Here is a 20,358-nt window from a genome sequence, read left to right on the forward strand (position 1 = left end):
GTTCAATGCCCCATGGGACTGGGACAATTAATAAGCCTGTATGATGTAAAGAATACCCTGAGCTGTTCAGTGAGGAATATATGAGTACTGTGTTCTGTTCATCTGCAAGTACTAAGCCAGGCAGTACTTTGCTTACTACATAGGATGCTTATTTCCTCTATGGGGGGTCTAAAGTCATTTTTCTATAATTTTCATATTACTAAGCATACCGAATGTGCAGTTCATAGATTTCTCATTTCCTTATAATAAATTATAACATATGGATAAGCCCTCATTGAATGCTTTAGAAATAAGCATTTTTGGGCTAGGCATGATAGTACATGCCTTTAAGCCAAGCACACTGGAGGCAGAGGCAGAGGCAGGCAGATATCTGTGAGTCAATGCCAGCATGGTCTACACAGTGAATTCCAGGACGGTCAGGTATATGGAGAGAAGCACTATCTCAAAATAAATAAACAAATAAACAAAAAATAAATATATAAATGTATAGATCTCATATTCAAGTTACTGCCTTCTAGCAAACCAGAATAATAAAATTTAATAACTAATGCAAGAATGACAATATAAATATATAGAGAAAGAAACTGCAAATTCAAGAAAAAGAAGAGTTTAAATATAAGAATGTTACATTTAATCTTTTATTAATCAAATATAATGAGTAGGCCTCTGAAAATGTTAGGGCATTTCATTTATCAGAAAAATTCTAATTCTAGCATTTTTCTAAGCCTTAGAGCCTCCTCTTTCCCATTTTGAAAACAAGTAATTCAAGTTAAGTAGTACTTCATTTAAAATGTATTGTTTGGTATATTTTAACAAGTATATAATATAAGATGACTAAGTTATACCGCATTTGAATGTTTTATATAATGGCACATTTTCCAGTTGTACAATTTCAATTTGTTCCTGTATCTATACAAGTGGTGTGTGTCTGTGTGTGTGTGTGTGTGTGTGTGTGTGTGTGTGTCTGTGTGTGTGTGTGTGTGTGTGTACAAAGATATTTCCATTTCTTAATTACAGTCCCTGTCTATTCATTTACTGACGTATTTTGTCTTAGGTTCTTTAAAATAGTCTCATAAATGATTCTTCAGCAATTTTTTACCTGCTAAATTCAATACCTGAAGCAATTTAGGGTTGGCTTCCATTTAATACTTATTGTCTTGACTGTGAGTCATATATTTCTATACATAATCAAATGTTTAGTTATGAACTGGGCAGAGGAATGACACATTGTATATATTCTGCTCAACTGTCTTCATCTGAAAGGTGATGGGTTTTAATTACGAAAACAGTTTAATTTTTGGCTGATCAATGTGAAGTTCAAGGATTAACTTTATGGTGTTTTGGTTAAATTTAGGTAAAGTCCTACATTTTCTAGGGCCACTAACTTGGTAAGAATCCTGCTTTAAACTCAGTCTCCTATGAACCCTTGTGGGCTTTGTCTTTCATTCTATAGGGCAAATATGGGATTCTGAATGTTATCATGCTGTTAAAGATGCACAAAAGTGGCCTATCCACCAGGCAGAGCTAACCTTGCAGTATCTCCTCCTATCAGGATTGATGTGGAGAGTGTCTAGTTTCTTCTTAGTCCTACAGAAATTTCCCTCTCTGCAAGTCTCAAGCAGTGCTATTTTATAGAAGCAGACCTGTCATCAACTTAGAACCAATATTCATCTCCCTTGCAGGAGCGATTGCTCCTCATTCCAACTAATCTGTAACATTTTCTAAAGATTCCAGTTGTTTCAGCAACTCCGAATTTCCCTTCTCACTTCATCTAGACTGATATGTTCTAGGCACCCATCTCTAGATGAGGCTTGGTTTGTAAGGTTTCTTAGTCATGAACCCATGGTCAATTGTGGAACTCAGTCTGTATATTTCTGTATGTCATTTGTCTTCTATGACCTGTACTGTATGTTTGTCAATGTCCAAAATCTATTGCTTCATCTATACTTTAGTTATAGTTTGATATATGGACAGAAGGCTTGTCTGCTACCAGGAAATCCCATCACACTCTGCCCAGGAGTCTTTCTATAGCTCCTAAAACATACATTAGTTTAAAATAAATCTCTATTATATCACATATAGATTTCTTATTGATCTGTTTATTTACAAACTAGTTTCCACAACCTTTATTCCCTCTTAAATATATCTAGAAAGCTGATCACTGGTCAGGTTGAAATATTATCAGGTCAGTATTAATAAACATTATGTTCTTACCTTTGATTACAGGGACCTGAATATGTCCTATGTCTATATTTTTCAGTGTTGCTTGAAGCCCAGAAATCTAAAAGCAAATAATGCAAACATGTGACATTATAAGTAGTAATTTAATTTTGAAATGTTAAGCAAAATGAACATTTAAAAACTGATTGCAAAATATAAAAATATTAATTGCTCTGGAACCCATGCCTTTAAGTTATAAAATATTGAAAATAAGTTTTAGCAGAAAGATAGCACTGTTTTGGTTAAAATTCAATTCTATGTGCAACCACTAGTCATTTACCATACAAAGTATTTGAAGTGTGTATCTCACAGCAAAATTTCTTAAACAAAAAAATTTGCCTTAAATACTTTACAACTGTTCAGTTCTACTTTGAGAGAGGGTTTTCCTTTGCTTAAATTTCCTCACAATTTATCTTTGTACCTATTAACTATGGCAATTTACTCTTATATCTACAAACTATGGAGTAAGTATTATTCAGGAACAAAAGTATAATTAACTATATTTATGTCCATAATAATTATTTATTACATAGAGAACCTGTTTTATTAACCATTTCTTATAATTAATAACATTGTTTGGCTCTGTAGCACGCCTATACCTCTATTCCCTGAATCACAGAATCAAATTTAAAATTCAACTTCTAAATCTGTCTTTCTTTACTGTACATAATTACCCAAGCATAAAATACCTTCCATTTAATTACATACAAATGTACATATTTCTTGACTATAACTAGATACCAGTACATTTAGATTAAAAAAAATAGCAGATGAATTGTAACCAGTAGACTGGTACTAATGGAATTCTAGGGTTAAATAAATGACTGATCAGTTTTCTCAGGAGGCAAATGAATTATAAACGTATCAGAACACGTAAGCAACATACAATAGTGGTTGATACAGTGCTAGGAATTACAGTGTGCCCCACACACAGGCTCACACTTTTACAAGTGATAACCCAATGTTAATATATCACCATGTAGTAACCTCCGTTGGTTTGCTTTTCATTTGTGACCCTGGAGTTCATCAGAATACCACCTTACATTGAGTCACTGGAATAATGCATTTCTGAAATGCTCCTTTTTGTTAGTGGACCTGAGTGCTTGAGAAGCACTGGTTACAAAGTACCCTACAGGGTGGTTGTAAAGCGCCCTACATAAATACCCCACAGGATGGACATGAATGCAGAATGACTCCCTTCTCCCATGGCTAAACTAGAATTATGCATTCCTCACAGGTACTTGTCTTCAACACAGTTTAAGATGATGAGTTAACCTTGGTACATGGCGGAGGAAGTTTGCCAGATTTCTTCACTGCAGTGACATGTGATGTTCTTTTCCCCGGATGTATTCTGGCTTTGAAAACAATTCTTTAAGTACACCCAACACATAGCTAATGAACTGTCGAGTTCAACCTCCCTGAGAGAAGGAAAGTCCACTGAAGCTATCTGGCATTCTTCTATGTGAAATTAGCCTATTACAGCCCCACTCCGTTACTCACTGGATCATCTTTATAATTTAAGACCAGAGAAATTTATTTTTTCTTTGAATTATTCCAAATCCACATTATTTAATCTTTTGGCCAGATCACTGGGAATTCTTTCTGGATAGAATCTAAGTTAGGTTTCTGTTGATGTGGTAAACACTATGATTAAAAACAAACTACAGAGTAAAAGATTTATCTCAGCTTGCAGCTTATTGTCCAACCTGGAGGGAACTTGGGTCAGGAACTCAAAAGCAGTAACCTGAATCCAGGAACTGAAGGAGAGGAACAATGCTTACTGGCTTACTCATCATATCTTGCTAAGCTTCCTTTCTTGCGAGGACCACCTGTCCAGATTCCATGTAGTAACAACACACAAGGAATCGGACCCTCCCACATCAATCCTGACGCAAGAAAACATCCCACAGACTTGCCTGTAAGTCAGTTTTGTGAAGACATTCTCAGTTGTGATCTCCTCTCTGTTAACAGAGTCTTAGAACAAGAAACTTGATTCAGTTTCTAGATACCTGGCTACTAAGAGCTTTTAGCTTTAGGGCTATTGGTGGAAACACATGGACTCCAGTGGAACTGGGCAGCTCCACACTCAAGTCTGGCTGCCTACAGCACACACAGCTTCTCTTAGCTGGGCTCTACACTGTGCCGACAGCTTCTCCTCAGTATGGTCCTGTTGTCTCTAACGTTGCAACAATCTCAACTGAAGACTATTAAGGAAAGGAGTAGGGGAAGGGGAGAATTTAAAGCTATAGACAAGGTGAGCGCAGAAGCAGAGATTGTATCTATAACTATTAAGGAGAAATTTTCTTTACCAAACACCGTAGTCCATTACCTTTTAATTCAACCTCTCTCCCATACACAGGAACAAGAACTCAGGCAGATTCTTTCCCAGAATATAACATTACCTGGTTCTAGCTCAGTTCTGACAGCTCCTTGTTCTCTTAAGTATCCTGAGCCGGACCTCCATTATTTGCTTTTGTCATTATGCTTATCTTCTTTACCAGCTACTGGAAAGATGTATTAAGCTCTACTTTAGGCATTCTTAGAATATTCTGGCCCAAAGTTCCAAACTTTCCACATCATTCCCAGAAACTAGTCCCACGGCCTGCTAGGAACCGCATCATCAGGTTTTCACAGCAGTGGCCAAACTCTTCAGTCCCAGTTGTCTGTTACTTTTTATTTTCTGTTGCTTTGACAACTACATGACAAAGCGACTTAAGGAATGAAGACTGCAGGCTTCATCTCTCAGTTTGAGGGCTCAGTCCTTCATGGTAGAACGACCTGAGAGTAGGTGCCTGGAGAGGGCTAGCAACATTGTATATACAATCAGGATACAGAGACAAATTCTGGTGCTCAGCCTGCTATCTCCTTTTTATCCAGTCCTGGATACCAAGCCATGGCATTATTATTCTATTTTCAGTTGAACTTTTCTGTAAATACCTTCATAGACCTGCCCAGACATGTGTTTCCATGGCAATCCTAAATACCATCAAGTGCAAAATGACTGTTAACTATCATACCTATGCACTTACAAACCAAATGCAATTTGAATTTTTATGAATTATGGAATTTTTTCAGAGTTATGAAAATATTTTCCATATACTTTCAAAACTAACAACTAGAACCGTAATGTTTTAAGTTTTATGTAAATTTAAAAGCCATTTTAATGTTTCTTATATACCAAAGCTATTTAAATGCTTACTGGATTTTTATCTAGTAAATGTGTACTTTCACTCTTTAAGATTATAAATGTAATAGTTTAAATTGTCTAAATTCTGAGAGTCACACCAATTCACAAGGATGGGGCAAATCTCAAATCCCCCACCCTGAGATATAAAGCTAGACAGGCAATTAACAGCTCCTGGGAGTGGGAGAACAACTTGTTTCCAGAGAAGAGCCCCTTAATAGGTTTCCCAATCCCAAGTGGTCAGCCCTAAATGCATATACATATGAACCACACTAAGTGGACATAATTGGTTGCAATTATATGTGCAATTATTTTGTGTGTGCATGCAACAATCACAATCAAAGCAGAAGTTTGACCAGGAGAAAAAACTGGGGGACATGGGTTAGTCTGCAGCAGGGAGAACACATGGAAATGATTCTAAAACAGTACTCGTGTATAAAATTCCCAAGGAATTTTCATTTGAAAGATTATAAATTCTGCCCATTTACAATGCAGTTATTATATATCTTTGAAGAACAACATAGTAAGTTAAATGCTCATTAAGATAAGAATCTGAGGATATGATGACCTGGGTTGGTTTCCATAGCAAGCAGAAGATTCTATTCTACTGCTTTTAACATACATCCTTAAGGTATGAATTGAAAGTGAGATTTCAGGATATATAGAATAAACCTTACATTTAAAGATAAGCATAAATGTGATCTATCCTCTATGACAAATCATTGGTGAATTTTTCATCTACTTAAATATATTCTCATTGTACATATATTTTGAATGAATTTTGTGGCTTCATCACATACTAATAGGTTTAGGTTAGAAGATTAACCTGTGACCACACAGTCAGGATATACTTATGAATCAGCTCTAATAAGAAAAGGTTTATTGGCAACAAATTGGTTTCTGTCTTTCAAATTAAAATTCCTTGGAAATTTTAGCTAAGAAAGTTTCAGTCCCTGAATGCATGGCTTACTTTCCAGGAAAATGTTTATGACTAAAACCCTAAGTTCTTCTCTAATTTGGGGACTAAGATCATTAGTTCTAAGACTATAACAGAATAACTTTTGACAGTCTTTTGCCACTTAGTTAACTGGGTTCAACAAATTATAAATTTTCTACTACTTAGTGTAAAGATTAGATACTCTTAGAACCGTTCTTGAACCTATGTTAAGGACATTAAGATATAAGCTTATTCAATCATTTGACCCATGTGGAGTTTGAATATGTGTTGGTGTGAGTAATATATCATACAGAATACATCCCAAGGATATTGGATTTTGAATCTAAAAAACAATCCTGAAAACAAAAATCAGATGCCTTTATCAACTTTGTTCTTAGTGAATCTATTTAAATATGACTTTCTAAAACTTTAATTAGTCTTCAGCTTTAAACAGCAGCTATAGCTAAGAGAGGAAAGCTGATTCTAAATCCTAACTGTTCCATTTTCAATATCAAGAAATAAACTCTAGTATTTCCATCAGAAAATATTTTCCAAATTTGTTTTCTTTTTTAAAATTAAGTGAAAACTTTAGAAATTAGTCTGTATGAAGAGGTGTGGATATTACTGAGACAAGTGGGGACATGGAGTGGTTTCCAGTGAATAGTAGTACAGAAACATTGTGGGTCCCTGTTCTGGAGGGTGTCCCACGACGATCTCCGGCCCAGCTGAAGACAGGGTGGGAGCAGGAAGGGTCCGCTGCTGCCTCTACCGCTGCCTCCACCCACATCTTCCAGCCCAACCTGTTGCTGGTCCGGGACAAAGAGGACAGAGTGCGAGCAGAGGGGAATTGATCCTGCTGCCTCCTCTGCTGCCTGTCTCTGCTGTTGCTGCTCAGTTACTCCCAGGTGCTGCACTCATCTCTCCAGTCTGGCTGGCTAGCTATCAGGGAGGGGAGGGGAGGGTCCTGAAGGTGTTTCTGGAGAGCAGATCTCTTCCTAAGTGTTACATCTCTTACAACAGAAACTCTCTCAGACAGTGGGATGATTCTCACACACTTTTTACTTCTCCTATATAGAGCCCTTATATACAGTTTCAGGGTGGGTTAGGGTCTGGCAGCTAATGCCTATGGGCTTGCTCTGAGAGCTTGGAGATACCTCATCTACATGTGGGAGAGCCTGAGGCACTATTCCTTGTTTCTGATGACCATAGACCTCTCTGTGAGAGGGGCTGTGGAGGCCTGAAGCTAAATGAAAAGAATCAGGGCCAGGGAGCAGAGCCGAACACCTGCCATCTGATAAAGGTCCAGGGTTCAAGGCCTATGCTCAACCAGGAACCCAGCTGCTTCTCACAGCGCACCACCCCACAAAACATAGCCCCCTGCAACAGAACAATGATATACAAGGAGATAGAGCCTAAAAGAGGAGAAATCAAAGGTCAGGCACGAGAACATGAGAAAGATGGTTTGACTTGAAGGAAAAGATAAACATATTTCGTAGTTTAAAACTGATCCAGTCACCAAAGATAGATGCTGATATGGATGTCAGGAAGTGCATGCTGACAGGAGGTTGATGTAACTGTCTCCTCGAAGGTCTGCCAGAGTCTGACATATCCAGAGGTGGATGCTCACAGGTACCCATTGATCTGATCAAGTGTTCCCAATGGAGAAGTTAGAGGACTGAAGGAGCTGAAAGGGTTGGTGGCCCCAAGAGGAGAGCAACAGTGCCAACCAACCAGAGCTCCCCAGGGTCTAAACCACCAGCCTGGGAGCACAAAGGGAGACACCCCTGACTTCAGCTGTATACTTAGGGGAGGATGGCCTTGTCAGGCATGGGTGGGAGAGGAGATCCTTGGTCCCATGAAGGCTGAACACTGAGCAGGGAGGAATTCGAGGGTGGGGAGGGGGGAGTGGGAGGTAGGTGAGGGCACACCCTTGTGGAGGCAGGAGGGGGGGGGATGGGTTAGGGGATTCCTGGATGGTGGGGGTAATGGGGTGAGGGGATAAAATCTAAAATGTATTTAAAAAATAATGATAAAATAAAACAATAAGCCCCTTTAAAATAAAATAAAATTATTACTATCATTATTTTCATTATTATTTGTGTGTATTGTGTTTTGCCTGCATGAAGGCATGTGGAGCATGTGAATACCTGGTGCCACTGAAGGCAGAGGAAGTCGGATTCCTGGCACTGGAGTTAGAGATGGGTCCTCTGGGAGAGTAGCCAGAGCTCATCTCTTCAGCCCCTCATATTTTTTGAATGAAAAAACTGAGGTTTAACAGTTTAACTAAGTTGCCTAGTTGGTAAATGACAGGGCAGGAGTCAATGCTTAGATCAACCTGGGTCTAAGTTGATCCAAGTACATCAGTCAGCAAATAAACGACAGCTTATTTTACAATGTACTAGGTGCCGAGCTAGTCACAGCTCTCTTACACAGGGAAAGTCCTTTAATTCTATCTTGTGATTTTTTTTCCACTAGTAAACTATGTACACTATGAAAGAAGTATACTAGTATCCCATCATAGAAGCACATTGATTTTCAGGCTAAAGAACTGGCTTGACAGTTAAGAGTACTTGTCATACCCATAGGACAGCTCACGGATGACAGCTCACAACCATTCTCTAGTCCCAGGGAATCTGATGCTGTCAACTGTCCTCTATAGGCACCAGGTATGCACATGGTACACATACATTCATGCAGGCAAAATAAACACACAAAAGTAATAAAACTAAATAAATTTTTTTTTAAAGTTGTGTTTTGGGATTTTCTAATGCCCTGTCATTGCAAAGCACGCTACTTTCAAGTCAACTGTAAAAATCTAGAACCAATAAAGACTTTTTTATTCTGATAAAAAAATGGATCCAAGTACAATACATATACCTCCACTTCCTCAGAAAACAGCCTTGAATGCTGACATGCTGTACAGACATTTCACAGTTTGTATTATGCTGTTAAACTACAGGGCCTTTCAGATCGTGCTTAAACTCTCTACAGCCAATCTTCATCATACCTCTGTAGAGGTACATAGAACTGTTAATACTTAAATAATTTTATTTCAGGTTTATTGAATGTGTCTGAATGTTTTGCCTTAATGTATATATGTGCATCCCTGTGTGCCTGCTGCCCATCTCCATCAGAAGGCATCACACCCCCTGAAACTAGATTAATGGATAGTTGTAAAACCACCATGTGATTCACAACTATAAGAGTAACAATTGCTCTTGACTACTGAGATATCTCTCAAGGAATGGTAATATTTAAAATACTAGACCAGAAATATAGGCAGGACACCCCCCCCAGAGAAAGAGAGAGAGAGAGAGAGAGAGAGAGAGAGAGAGAGAGAGAGAGAGAGAGAGAGACTATCCATACTAAAATGTTCACAGACTCTATAACAGAGACTATAAAGTTAGAAATGTTTCATGGTTCCTTCAAAGCAACCACATAGGTACATCAACATCAAAACCCCATCAAGTCTGACATATAATGCCAGAAAGTATGAACAGACAATAGCAAGTAGACTTCACATCATATGCATATTTAAGTGGCCTTTGACTGATAAAGATTAAGAAATTTAACAGAAAATCAATTTCTGCTAAGCACTTAATAACATTTTACACATCCTGTGCTAAACGTAAAGAGGCTGTTTTAACCCGGAAGAATCCACATGATCTCTAGCAGATGGGCTATCTATTGTCTTCAGCAGAAGTATGGGTTGAAAGACAAATAAAACCACTTTTTCACAGTAACAAGTTTGCTGTGCATCTGTGTCATGGTATAAAAAATTAAAACTCGATTCCTGATATTATTTTAACTCTTAGCCATGCTTTCACTTCACAGAATGTTGGTCTTAAAGGCAAGTGAAGTGGTTCATTTCTATTTACTATGTGAGAAAGCAGAAGAAAATATAAAAAACCTAAATGTTTGCAGAACTGACTTACAGACTCTTAGATTTACACCAGTACTCCCAATTTCCCTATTTTTCTAGTAAATCAGTAATTAAGTGTGAAAATCAAAGAGTGTATGTGTGTCTGAAATGTCCTCACCATGGCCTCAGCCTTCTGGAATATGCAGAAGGTGTGGCAAAGGTTGGCATTGGACTAATGAATGCAGATCAGCAAGAGGCAGGCAAGGTACGCCTTTGCCATAGAGAACACCTACAGACTCTGATATCAAATTGATTTGATCATTTTCTATCAGCATTGTAGAAGCTCATCCACAGTGCAATTAAAAGATTTAATGCCTGTAGTTAAAAGCAACATGGACCTGATGTTGATAACCTGGATCTAGAAAGCAATGTCAGTGACAATAGGCCAGCTGGCTTACTACAAGAGAACTTTTCAAATTGTGAAACTTGTGCTAGGCACTACTGTTTATTACAGAATTCTTGCTTTTTACATGGCTACTCTAACAGACATTTCAGGAATGAGACCTAGACCATCCCCTAGACAAAGAGGTAAACAAGAAGTCTCAGCTACTTCATGGTAGCTGTGAGGACAAAAAGATCTCAGTAAAATTAACTCTTAGGATAGATTCAATGTCAGAGAGAGCCAAAGCAACCAGTGAAGGATGATTAGCAGTCTATGTCAGGAAGTGACAGTCAGAGAAATCAGAATAATTAATAGCAAGGTCTGAGGTAAAGAAGCTGGCTAAGTAGCCAATAGCTAGCAGAGAGTCAAGGTCAATTACTAACATATATAAACTCAAAAATGAATAGAGGTGCTCTTCAATTACCTCAACTAGATAAGCACCACTCAAACAGTATATACCATACCCTGGTTAGCTCAAGCTGCATAGAACTTGTGGACTGTTTATTATTTTGGCCTATAATTATCCAGAGAATTAACCAAACTCAGTAGAGTAGCTCAGCCTTTGTCAAGTTTCTAATAATGCCCTATAAAAAAAGAAGAACAAAGGAAGTTCAATAGATTTTTTTCTACTCTTGGAAACCCCACATTCTCTCACAGTTTCTATTAATCTTTCTCTGTGTTTCATTATTTTGTAATAGCTCTTGATAAGACTAGCTTCCACTTTGCATACTCCTTTGAGAGGCTGCATCATTAAGACCAGTTGATGGGATAGAGAAAACTGAGGGCCACTGTCTCACATCAATCTTTAATAACTATGGGTGTGCAACATTTTAGGTCCTTAGAGTGTGCATAATTAGACCAGGTGTCATTCTCAAAATCTATGTTTCACCTAAGTATGTTGCTTAAAGCTGATGTCGATAGCTTTCAAAGCTCACATTTTAACCATTTTGTTTATTGTTTTTACGACAACAGCTAAGTATTTTCGTTTTTTAAAAAAATTTTAGTTGATATTTTATTTACATTTCAGATGTTATCCTTTTACCCCATTTCACCCCCAAGGAACCCCGTATCACATCCCCCCTCCTCCTAATTTTATGAGGATGTATCCCCACCTACCCTCCCCCGACTCCCACCTCCCCACCCTCGAATTCCCCCACACTCGGCGTCCAGCCTTCAGGCGACCAAGGATCTCCTCTCCCACCTATGCCTGACAAGGCCATCCTCACCTACATATACAGCTGGAGACATGGGTCTCTCCCTATGTGCTCCCAGGATGGTGGTTTAGACCCTGGCTGCTCTGCTTGGTTGGTATTGTTGCTCTCCTCATGGGGCCTCAAACCCTTTCAGCTCCTTGGGCTCCTTCTCTCTAACTCCTACATTGGGAACCTTGATCAGTTCAATGGCTATCTGTGAGCATCTGCCTCTGAATATGTCAGACTCTGACAGACCTCTAAGGAGACAGTTATATCAGCTTCCTGTCAGCATGCACTTCCAGACATCCACATCAGCATCTACCTTTGGTGACTGCACATGGGATGGATAACAAGGTGGAATGGTCTTAAGATGACCACTCCTTCAGTTTCTGTCCCATACTTTGTCTTCATATTTGCTCCCTTGAGTATTTTGTTACTCCTTCTAAGAAAGACCAAAGCACCCACACTTGGTCTTCCTTCTTCATGAGCTTCATGTGGTCTGTGAGTTGAATCGTGGGTATTTTGAGCTTCTTGGTTAATATCCAATTATCAGTGAGTGAATACCATGTATGTTATTTTGTAATTGGGTTACCTCACTCAGGATGATATTTTCTAGTTCCATCCACTTACCTAACAACCTCTCAAATTCATTGTTTCTAATAGCTGAGTAATGCTCCATTGTTTAAATGTACCACATTTTTTGTATCCATTCCTCTGTTGAAGGACATTTGGGTTCTTTACAGCTTCTATCTATTATAAATAAGGCTGCTATGAACATAATGGAGCATATGTCCTTGTTATATGTTGGAGCATCTTCTGGGTCTATGCCCAGGAGTGGTATAGAGGGGTCCTCAGGTAATGCTATGTCTCATTTTCTGAGGAACCACCAGATTGATTTCCAGAGTGGTTGCATCGTCTTGCAATCCCACCAACAATGGAGGAGTGTTCCTCTTTCTCCACATCCTTGCCAGCATCTGCTATGACCTGAGTTTTTGATCTTAGCCATTCTGACTGGTGTGAGGTGGTATCTCAGGGTTGTTTTGATTTGCTTTTCCCTGATGACTAAGGATGCTGAACATTTCTTTAGGTGCTTCTCGGCCATTCGAGTGTCCTGAGTTGAAAATTCTTTGTTTAGCTCTATACCCCATTTTTTAATAAGGTTATTTGGTTGTCTGGAGTCTAATTTCTTGGGTTCTTTGTATATATTGAGTATTAGCCCTCTATTGGATGTAACTGTACTTTAGTAACATATTATTTCATGTTTCAGATACATGTTAATTAATTCATTAATAATCATTATGGGCTGTTAATAGATTAGATACTTATCATCATGTTTCCAAATAAATTTTATATACAAATTGCTGGACAATGTTTTAAAATTCAACTAAAAAACAAAACTATTAATTTACTCATAAAAATGAACGCTAAAAGTTGGCGCAACAGCTCAGTTGGTAAATTGCTTGATCCCCACATACACATGCCCAACATAGTGACACATACTTGTGATCCCAACACATGGGATATAGAGACAAGAAAATCCATGGGACTCATTGATCAAACAGTCTAGCATAATTGGTGAGCTTCAGTCCAATGAGAGACCCTGACTAAAAGGAAGTAGACAGCATGTCTGAGAATAACACATGATATCCTGCATATGCATACATATGTACCTGGCCTCCCTGTGCATACATACCCTTGAGCACACACATTCATACACACAAACACACACATGCACACACACATGCACATGCACACACGCATACATGCATGCATGTACAATAAACAAGAAATGATTACAAATTGTTTCAAGGTAGCTGTGGCTGCCTCTTTCCTTACCTTCCCAACAGCTCGATCTCTTTCCAAAGATGTCAGCATTTTCTCCTTCAGTAAAGCATGATGCTTCTCATGTAACACCCTTATAGTTGGTTCATAAGATGCATAATGCAATTTCAGCCTATAAAAGTAAAAGGCCAATTGCATCATCAGAAAGGGTAAAATGGCTACATCAGTGATTTTCATCTAACATCTAATCCTTTTCTTTCTTCTTTCATCCCATCTTTGTGTGCTTATGAATAAAAATGAATAGCTATGTAAAGGTCAACATACCAGAGCCAGGAAGAACAGAGTGTTATTTCCTGTGTAATCTCAGTCTACCTCAGGTTAGGGATAAATACACAAACTATATTTTTATTCCATACTTTCCAATTTCCTAGCAGTACATTTTTCTGTACCCAAGTGTGTACTCAGAGGACTGTTGCAGTTCTTTCAAATTTAGAGAGTATATATGCTATGTGCCTGTAATACCAACACTTAGGAGGCAGGGACAGGAAGATCAGAAGTTCAAAGCCAATTGCAGCCACATAGTGAGTTCAGGACCTTCCTGGGATACATGAGACCTTGTTTCACAAAACCTAATATAAATTCACAATTCTCAAAAAACAGAGTTACAAACAATAGACAATTAAACCAGAAACCAGGAGTTTTTTGTTTATGCCAAGATAAAAGACATTCTTGGAAATGTGTTTCTTTGACTTCATATTAAGAAAACAAAGTATAATATATATTTGAATATATATATATATAATATATTAATTTGAGCCTATATGACTGTGTGACTGTACACTGCATGTGTGCAGGTGTCCAAAGCAATCAGAAGAGGGTGTCAGATGCCCTGTAACAGGAGCTACATGTACTTATTTGATGCCTCCTAAGGGTACTGCAAAAGGTACTGAGGTCCTTTTCAAACACTCTTAAGTGTGGAATCATTTCTCTAATGCTACAAATAGTTTAATGCCTCACAAAAGACAACACTACTTAAGATATGATAGAAATACCTTCAAAATATTGTTTAATTGGAAAATGTCTTCAAATTATGCTTTAATTTTTACAAAAGAATATGTTATGTGAAGTAAAATATATAGATCCCGTGTCAGAGTTATCCATTTAATGTATATATCCATTAAGATCATAATTTATCAAAATATAACAGCAGTTCTAGCATCCCAGGAAATCCTGGGATTGTGTATTTGGTGCCATAGAATATTTTCTCACTGAAAGCTCTTTTCTTTCACTCAGCACAGTTTTTCAAGTTACTTTGTATCATACATTGGTAGCTTTATTTCATTACATTTGTAAGCACTATATATATATATATATATATATATATATATATATATATATATTCTTTGAATAAAAATATGGTAGGTATACATTGCAATAAAAGCCTTATGATGTTGGAGATGTCAAAACTTTCCACTACTGAGGGAAGCTATAGGTACAGAAAAAATCCCAAAGCCAGGGAGAAGCTACATGTGCTGTAGGTGGCAGAAACCCAAGGGTGGGGCTACTCACCATGCTCATAGTAGAGTAAATCCCATCTTAAGCCCCAGACACCAGACATGTGCAAGCAGGGTTTGTCTTCTGCCCTGCTAGATTTCAGTTTGCTTTGTTATATCCCACCATCCCTCCCTTTTGAGATGCGACTGTTTACTCCATATCATTATATATTATAAATTGCTTTTTTATTTTTATGAAGCCTCACAGTAAAGAGATTGCCTTGAGTGCCAAACCTGTTGGGACTTTTCAACAGTGCTGGAAGTATTAATTACTGTGGAAACATGGAAAGTTCAAAAATATGTATCCTGAACTATGAGATGGGCGCTCATAAAACACAGGGGCAGAATCATAGAGTTCAAGTGCAAAACGTTATTCATAGTTTCATGAATTCCCATACTTGGTCTCCAGATACTGATGTTGTTAGGGAATGCAGAGGATCCTCAGGAGGTTGATATTCACTAGGAGCAGTCAGTCCCTGGTAAAGCCTAAAGGTTGTTTTAGCCTGGTTCCACTTCTCATTCAATCTCTACTCTGTGACTTCAGATTAATACGATGAGCCAGCATCCTAGCTCTGCTTCCATGCCTGCCCAGGCATGATGGCATGAAGACCTCAATCTATAAGCAGAACAAGCCTTACAATCCCTAAATTGCTTCTTGCCCAATATTATATAGTAGCATTGATAAAAGTAACTAGTTCAGTATGACCTTTTAATTGCATATTTAGTGGGTGTGATATATATTTAAACATAAATATCTAGTGTTTATATTAGATAAACACTATAATAATGGATAATATATTTTAATATATTGCCAACACAGAATGTTTTGTTATATTGTATTATCATAGAAGAAACAAAAGATCATTTTACTTAAGGGCTATAAAACTGCTTCCTTGCTTTACAGAAAAAGAATGGAAGGAAGCTAATGAAAGAGGAATCCTAAGTATGAATAACACCTCCCAAAATAGCTTCTTTAATTTCTCTCATAAATTCAAGCTAAGGTAGGATATAGCTTGTATCCCAGCAAAGCTCTGCCTGTTCTCTGTCATCTGGTGAATGTTCCATGTTCCTCCATGATCAGTGTGGCTACATGTAGTGCTCTATCTCACAATAGTAGCCTGAAGACATCACTCCACAAGCTTATTCACTCTTCACAACTTACCTCACTGAAAACACACCCTTGAGGTCCCTTGTTCATACCAGACTTACCAAGGCTGTGTCTTGAATGACAAAGCAACAATAGAGTACATTTTCTCATATTTTTGTTTAACTTCTGAATCACACACTCCAATAGAGTGGATATGGCTTCAATTCAAGGGCCTAAACTTCTTACCCAATAACCTTAAAGGAACAGGTCCATTTGTGCATCCCTGCTCAAGTCAACACACATGAGCATCTCACCCTTTGAGGTCTGCAATAAGCTTGTTCTTTTCTTGCACTATGCGCTTATGATGCATGCGATGGAAGTCCCGTTCCTTCTGAGTTTTCAGCAGATCTTCTTTGGCCTTTCTGAAAAACACCAATACCACCAACTTTCAAAAACCACTGCTATTTCCTTCCTGAGAAAAGTACTTAGTGTCGAGTTCAAACCTTGAGTAAGCCAATGATAACTGAGCAACACATAAGGTGCTGTCCTCTCACTGAGAGACCAGCATTTCACGCATGAGTCAGTTATGCATCACACTCTACATCACTGAGTTATGAAAGAACAAAGCCTTACTTCAGAAATGTGAGTCGTTTATACTTCAAATTTTTAAATCAAGTTGGAAGACTTGCTTGCATGATATGTGCACAGTAACTCATTTATTGCCAAAGGAAATTTTGGCTTACAAATTTAAAATGTATATAAAATAAAATAATTCACAATAAATAGAAATAAAGGAAGAGAGCTTACTCCACTTTTCAAGATAGATTATATATTGGATCATTTACTTCTGATAGATTGGAAAGCACAGAAATTCCAAAAAGATAAAATTTTGTTCTGTTAGGTAAGATGAGAAATATATACCCACAGAGGATCAGATATTGATATCCTTATGAGAAATTGATCACATATATGAAATTCTCAATAAGAAATTAACTGTTTAAAATGTGACATACTTGTGATTCAGTCTAAATAGAACTATTGTTATACTGGATAGGCATGCAAACCTTTGAATAGAGCAAGAATACAAATTCTGTCTAAAGTGGAGTTCTATGCGAAGTACTAATTGGAGTATGCCACTCACTTCAGTTATATGCTAGTCTCAGTAAAGGATGGGTTATAATGAACAACAACAAAATATCAGTTCTCTATCCATATTAGATAACTAACAACATGCTGCTTGCTCCCTTGAGCTTTGCACACTCAGAAGAAATGAATTGACCTGGAAAGCAGATACAATATATTAGGATCTGAAGGGAAAGAATATACTTTTATGTGTCACAAATATTGCAAAATTGAGATTTGCATAAATGCACACAGATAAACCTCAGTGGTAAGCTAAGTCAGAAGATTCTGTGAGGAACAGTGTCTGGGGCACTGCCAAGGAAGTTTATGGGATAAAATTAGGTCTCTAGGATTCTGATGAAACATATGTTGATCAGTAGGACTTCTGACCATCAATCAAATCATAGATGGTGTGTGGTCAAAGAGACAATGATACAAATTCTAAGGTTCTTCTTCCTAATTTTTCAATTCTTTTTTGGATATGCTTTATTGATCTTTAACAAGAAATTTAGAGTTTGCATCACACATAAAATACGTAAGCAAAGTGGGATGAACACAACACTAACAATCACCATCTTCCATCCAACACGCACATCATGCCAACTTTTTGGTATGTACAGTAAACTAAGATTTAAATGTTCATATTTGAAACTCATCTGCTGAACATGGCAAGAATTGAGTTTTATTTTTTACAGCTTTCAACCATATGCACAAATATGTATGATACTAGCTACAAGAAGAAATAGCAAAACCCAAGAAGCCATGTGTATTCGTTGCTTTCCTCATTGCTAGTTATGACAGAACAGTTTTAAAAAGGGGGACCTATAATGCCTCACAATTAGATATCACAGTGACCACAGTGGGGAAGTTGTAGCATCAGGACTGAAGGGCAGCTAGCATGTTACATCCACGGGGAGAAAGCTAAGACAGTGAAATGTTGGTGCGCAGCTGGCTTTCTCCTTTTTACTCAACATGGACCTTAGGACATGAGGTGCAGTGTTGCTAAGTAAGCCCACCAGAGACCACTTTGTAGAAATTCTTAACAACAAAAACAAAGTTTTTATTTCCAGCTGGTGGCTACACAGGTCACTTGTTCAAATCATACATCCCAGAGTCTTACAACTCTGTCTTTACACACAAAAAACATCCTGGTTTTCACTCTTCATTTAAAAAAAAAAAAAAAAAAAAAATAGAACTTCAGAAACCAAAAGGCAAGGTTAATACATTTAGGGACTTTTTATTAGAGGACTTTCCTGGACTTGTGGACCAAGTCTTTCTTCCCATTTTGGCAAGTGCTGGGCCTATGTGCTGGGTTTTAAGATCAGAATGGTATGCCTAACATGGTGTCAGTTGTGGTAAGGTCTGGGGGACTGTTATAGTAGCTTTCAAGGGAGACCTTATCTCTTCAGTTAAACCTTCCTAGACATCCTTCATTGTGGGAAACCTCTGTTAATTAAGGTCAAAGTTCACCATGATCAGATAGCCTCTGGGCTCAATGAAATATGGAAGACTCCCTTCATTAGCAGGGCTTCTCCTTCTATGACCTTATCTGGAGAATTCTAAAGCCCCACATGTGCCCCTACCTAAGGAATGTCACTTAGCCTTAGTTAGATTACAGGTTCAATTTCCTTTCTCCTGAGAAGAAACTGTTAGGCCAGCACCTGAGATTCCTGAAATGCTTCCCCATGCTAATGAGGTTTTTCAGTATCCTAAGTCCTCAATTATCTTTGCTTATCCTGGGTGTTCCTACCCTCAGTCCTTCAAAACTTATAAACTTTGAATCACTTGAAGTAAAGCTGATCTACCTGCCACTGTGGTCATTCACCATACACACATGGCTTCTGAGACCCCTTCCCCCACTTGTCATCTCTGCTCCCACTGTCCTCGTGGACCATATCAGCTGATGATCCATCAGAATGAAGAGCTGCACTTCATGAAATGGGTTTTTATGGTGATTTTAAGTTCAATCCAGTTGAAAATGAAGATGGACCATCAGTTGCTGGACATTCATGGGATGCAATCCCTCTGATATCAGTCATCTCAAGGATTTTCATGACATAGATGTTGCTTCTTATATATTCACACAACTCACTAAAATACTTGAAAACTTCCCAAAATCTACTTTTGTTGTTTTACTATCAAACTATTTGTGATTTGATGTCTTTTCATATTTTTTTAAAACCACCACTAATTTAATTGAAAACCATTAATCTCTACTAATTACGGAATTACCAACTAGCAATCTCACAGCTATTGTTCAAGAGTAGCTTTGGAGTATCTCAAGATATGTTATTTAATGCTTTGTTTGATATAGATACTTAATGTTTGTTTGAATGTTGCAAATCTGCAGCCAAATTTTCTTAAACTACATTTACATACCTAAAGGCTCTAAATCTACATTTAGATACACTCATAAGCTCTGTGTTTGACCTAACATCTACCATTGTATTTCCTGTATATTTTCATTTAGATAGATAGATAGATAGATAGATAGATAGATAGATAGATGTTATATATATTTCATATATACATATTTACATATGTATATATGCATATCTATGTTTGTTTTTAAATTTTATTACTTATAGGCACTTGGTGGTGAGGGGCATGACTATGGGCATATACATGCAGGAACCTATAGAAATCAGAAGAAACCATGGGACACACTGGAGCTAGAGGGCCAAGCAGTTATGAACGGTCAAAATGACTGAGTGCTGGTTATCTACCTCCTGTCCTCCAGATAAACAACAAAAACTACAGACACTTCTCTCCAGCCCCCATACTCATATCATTTTAATCAATTACCACACAGTAGGTACTCTCTAGTCAATTATTTTGGAAGTTTGAGTGTTACACAAAATTTAGATTCCAGTACATTTCTATTAGAAATAGAAGTATAATAGAAAGATCTTTCTATTATACTTTTTAAATTAAAGCTAATCTCCATTCAAACATGTAGCTTATTTTTCAACATTT

General features: G+C 37.6%; 1 protein-coding gene across 1 annotated transcript in view; it reads right to left on the bottom strand.

Moving 5' to 3' along the window:
* Spag16 (sperm associated antigen 16) overlaps positions 1–20,358 on the bottom strand; it is an 856,168-nt gene that overhangs the window by 798,817 nt on the left and 36,993 nt on the right. The window contains exons 6-8 of the mRNA XM_034498463.2: positions 16,575–16,682; positions 13,675–13,792; positions 2,215–2,281 (exon numbers count right to left, since the gene is read on the bottom strand). Of these exons, the coding sequence (XP_034354354.1) occupies positions 2,215–2,281; positions 13,675–13,792; positions 16,575–16,682 (293 nt within the window). The remainder of the gene's footprint in view (positions 1–2,214; positions 2,282–13,674; positions 13,793–16,574; positions 16,683–20,358) is intronic.

This window comes from Arvicanthis niloticus, chromosome 3 (genome assembly GCF_011762505.2).
Source record: "Arvicanthis niloticus isolate mArvNil1 chromosome 3, mArvNil1.pat.X, whole genome shotgun sequence".
Classification (NCBI taxonomy): domain Eukaryota; kingdom Metazoa; phylum Chordata; class Mammalia; order Rodentia; family Muridae; genus Arvicanthis; species Arvicanthis niloticus.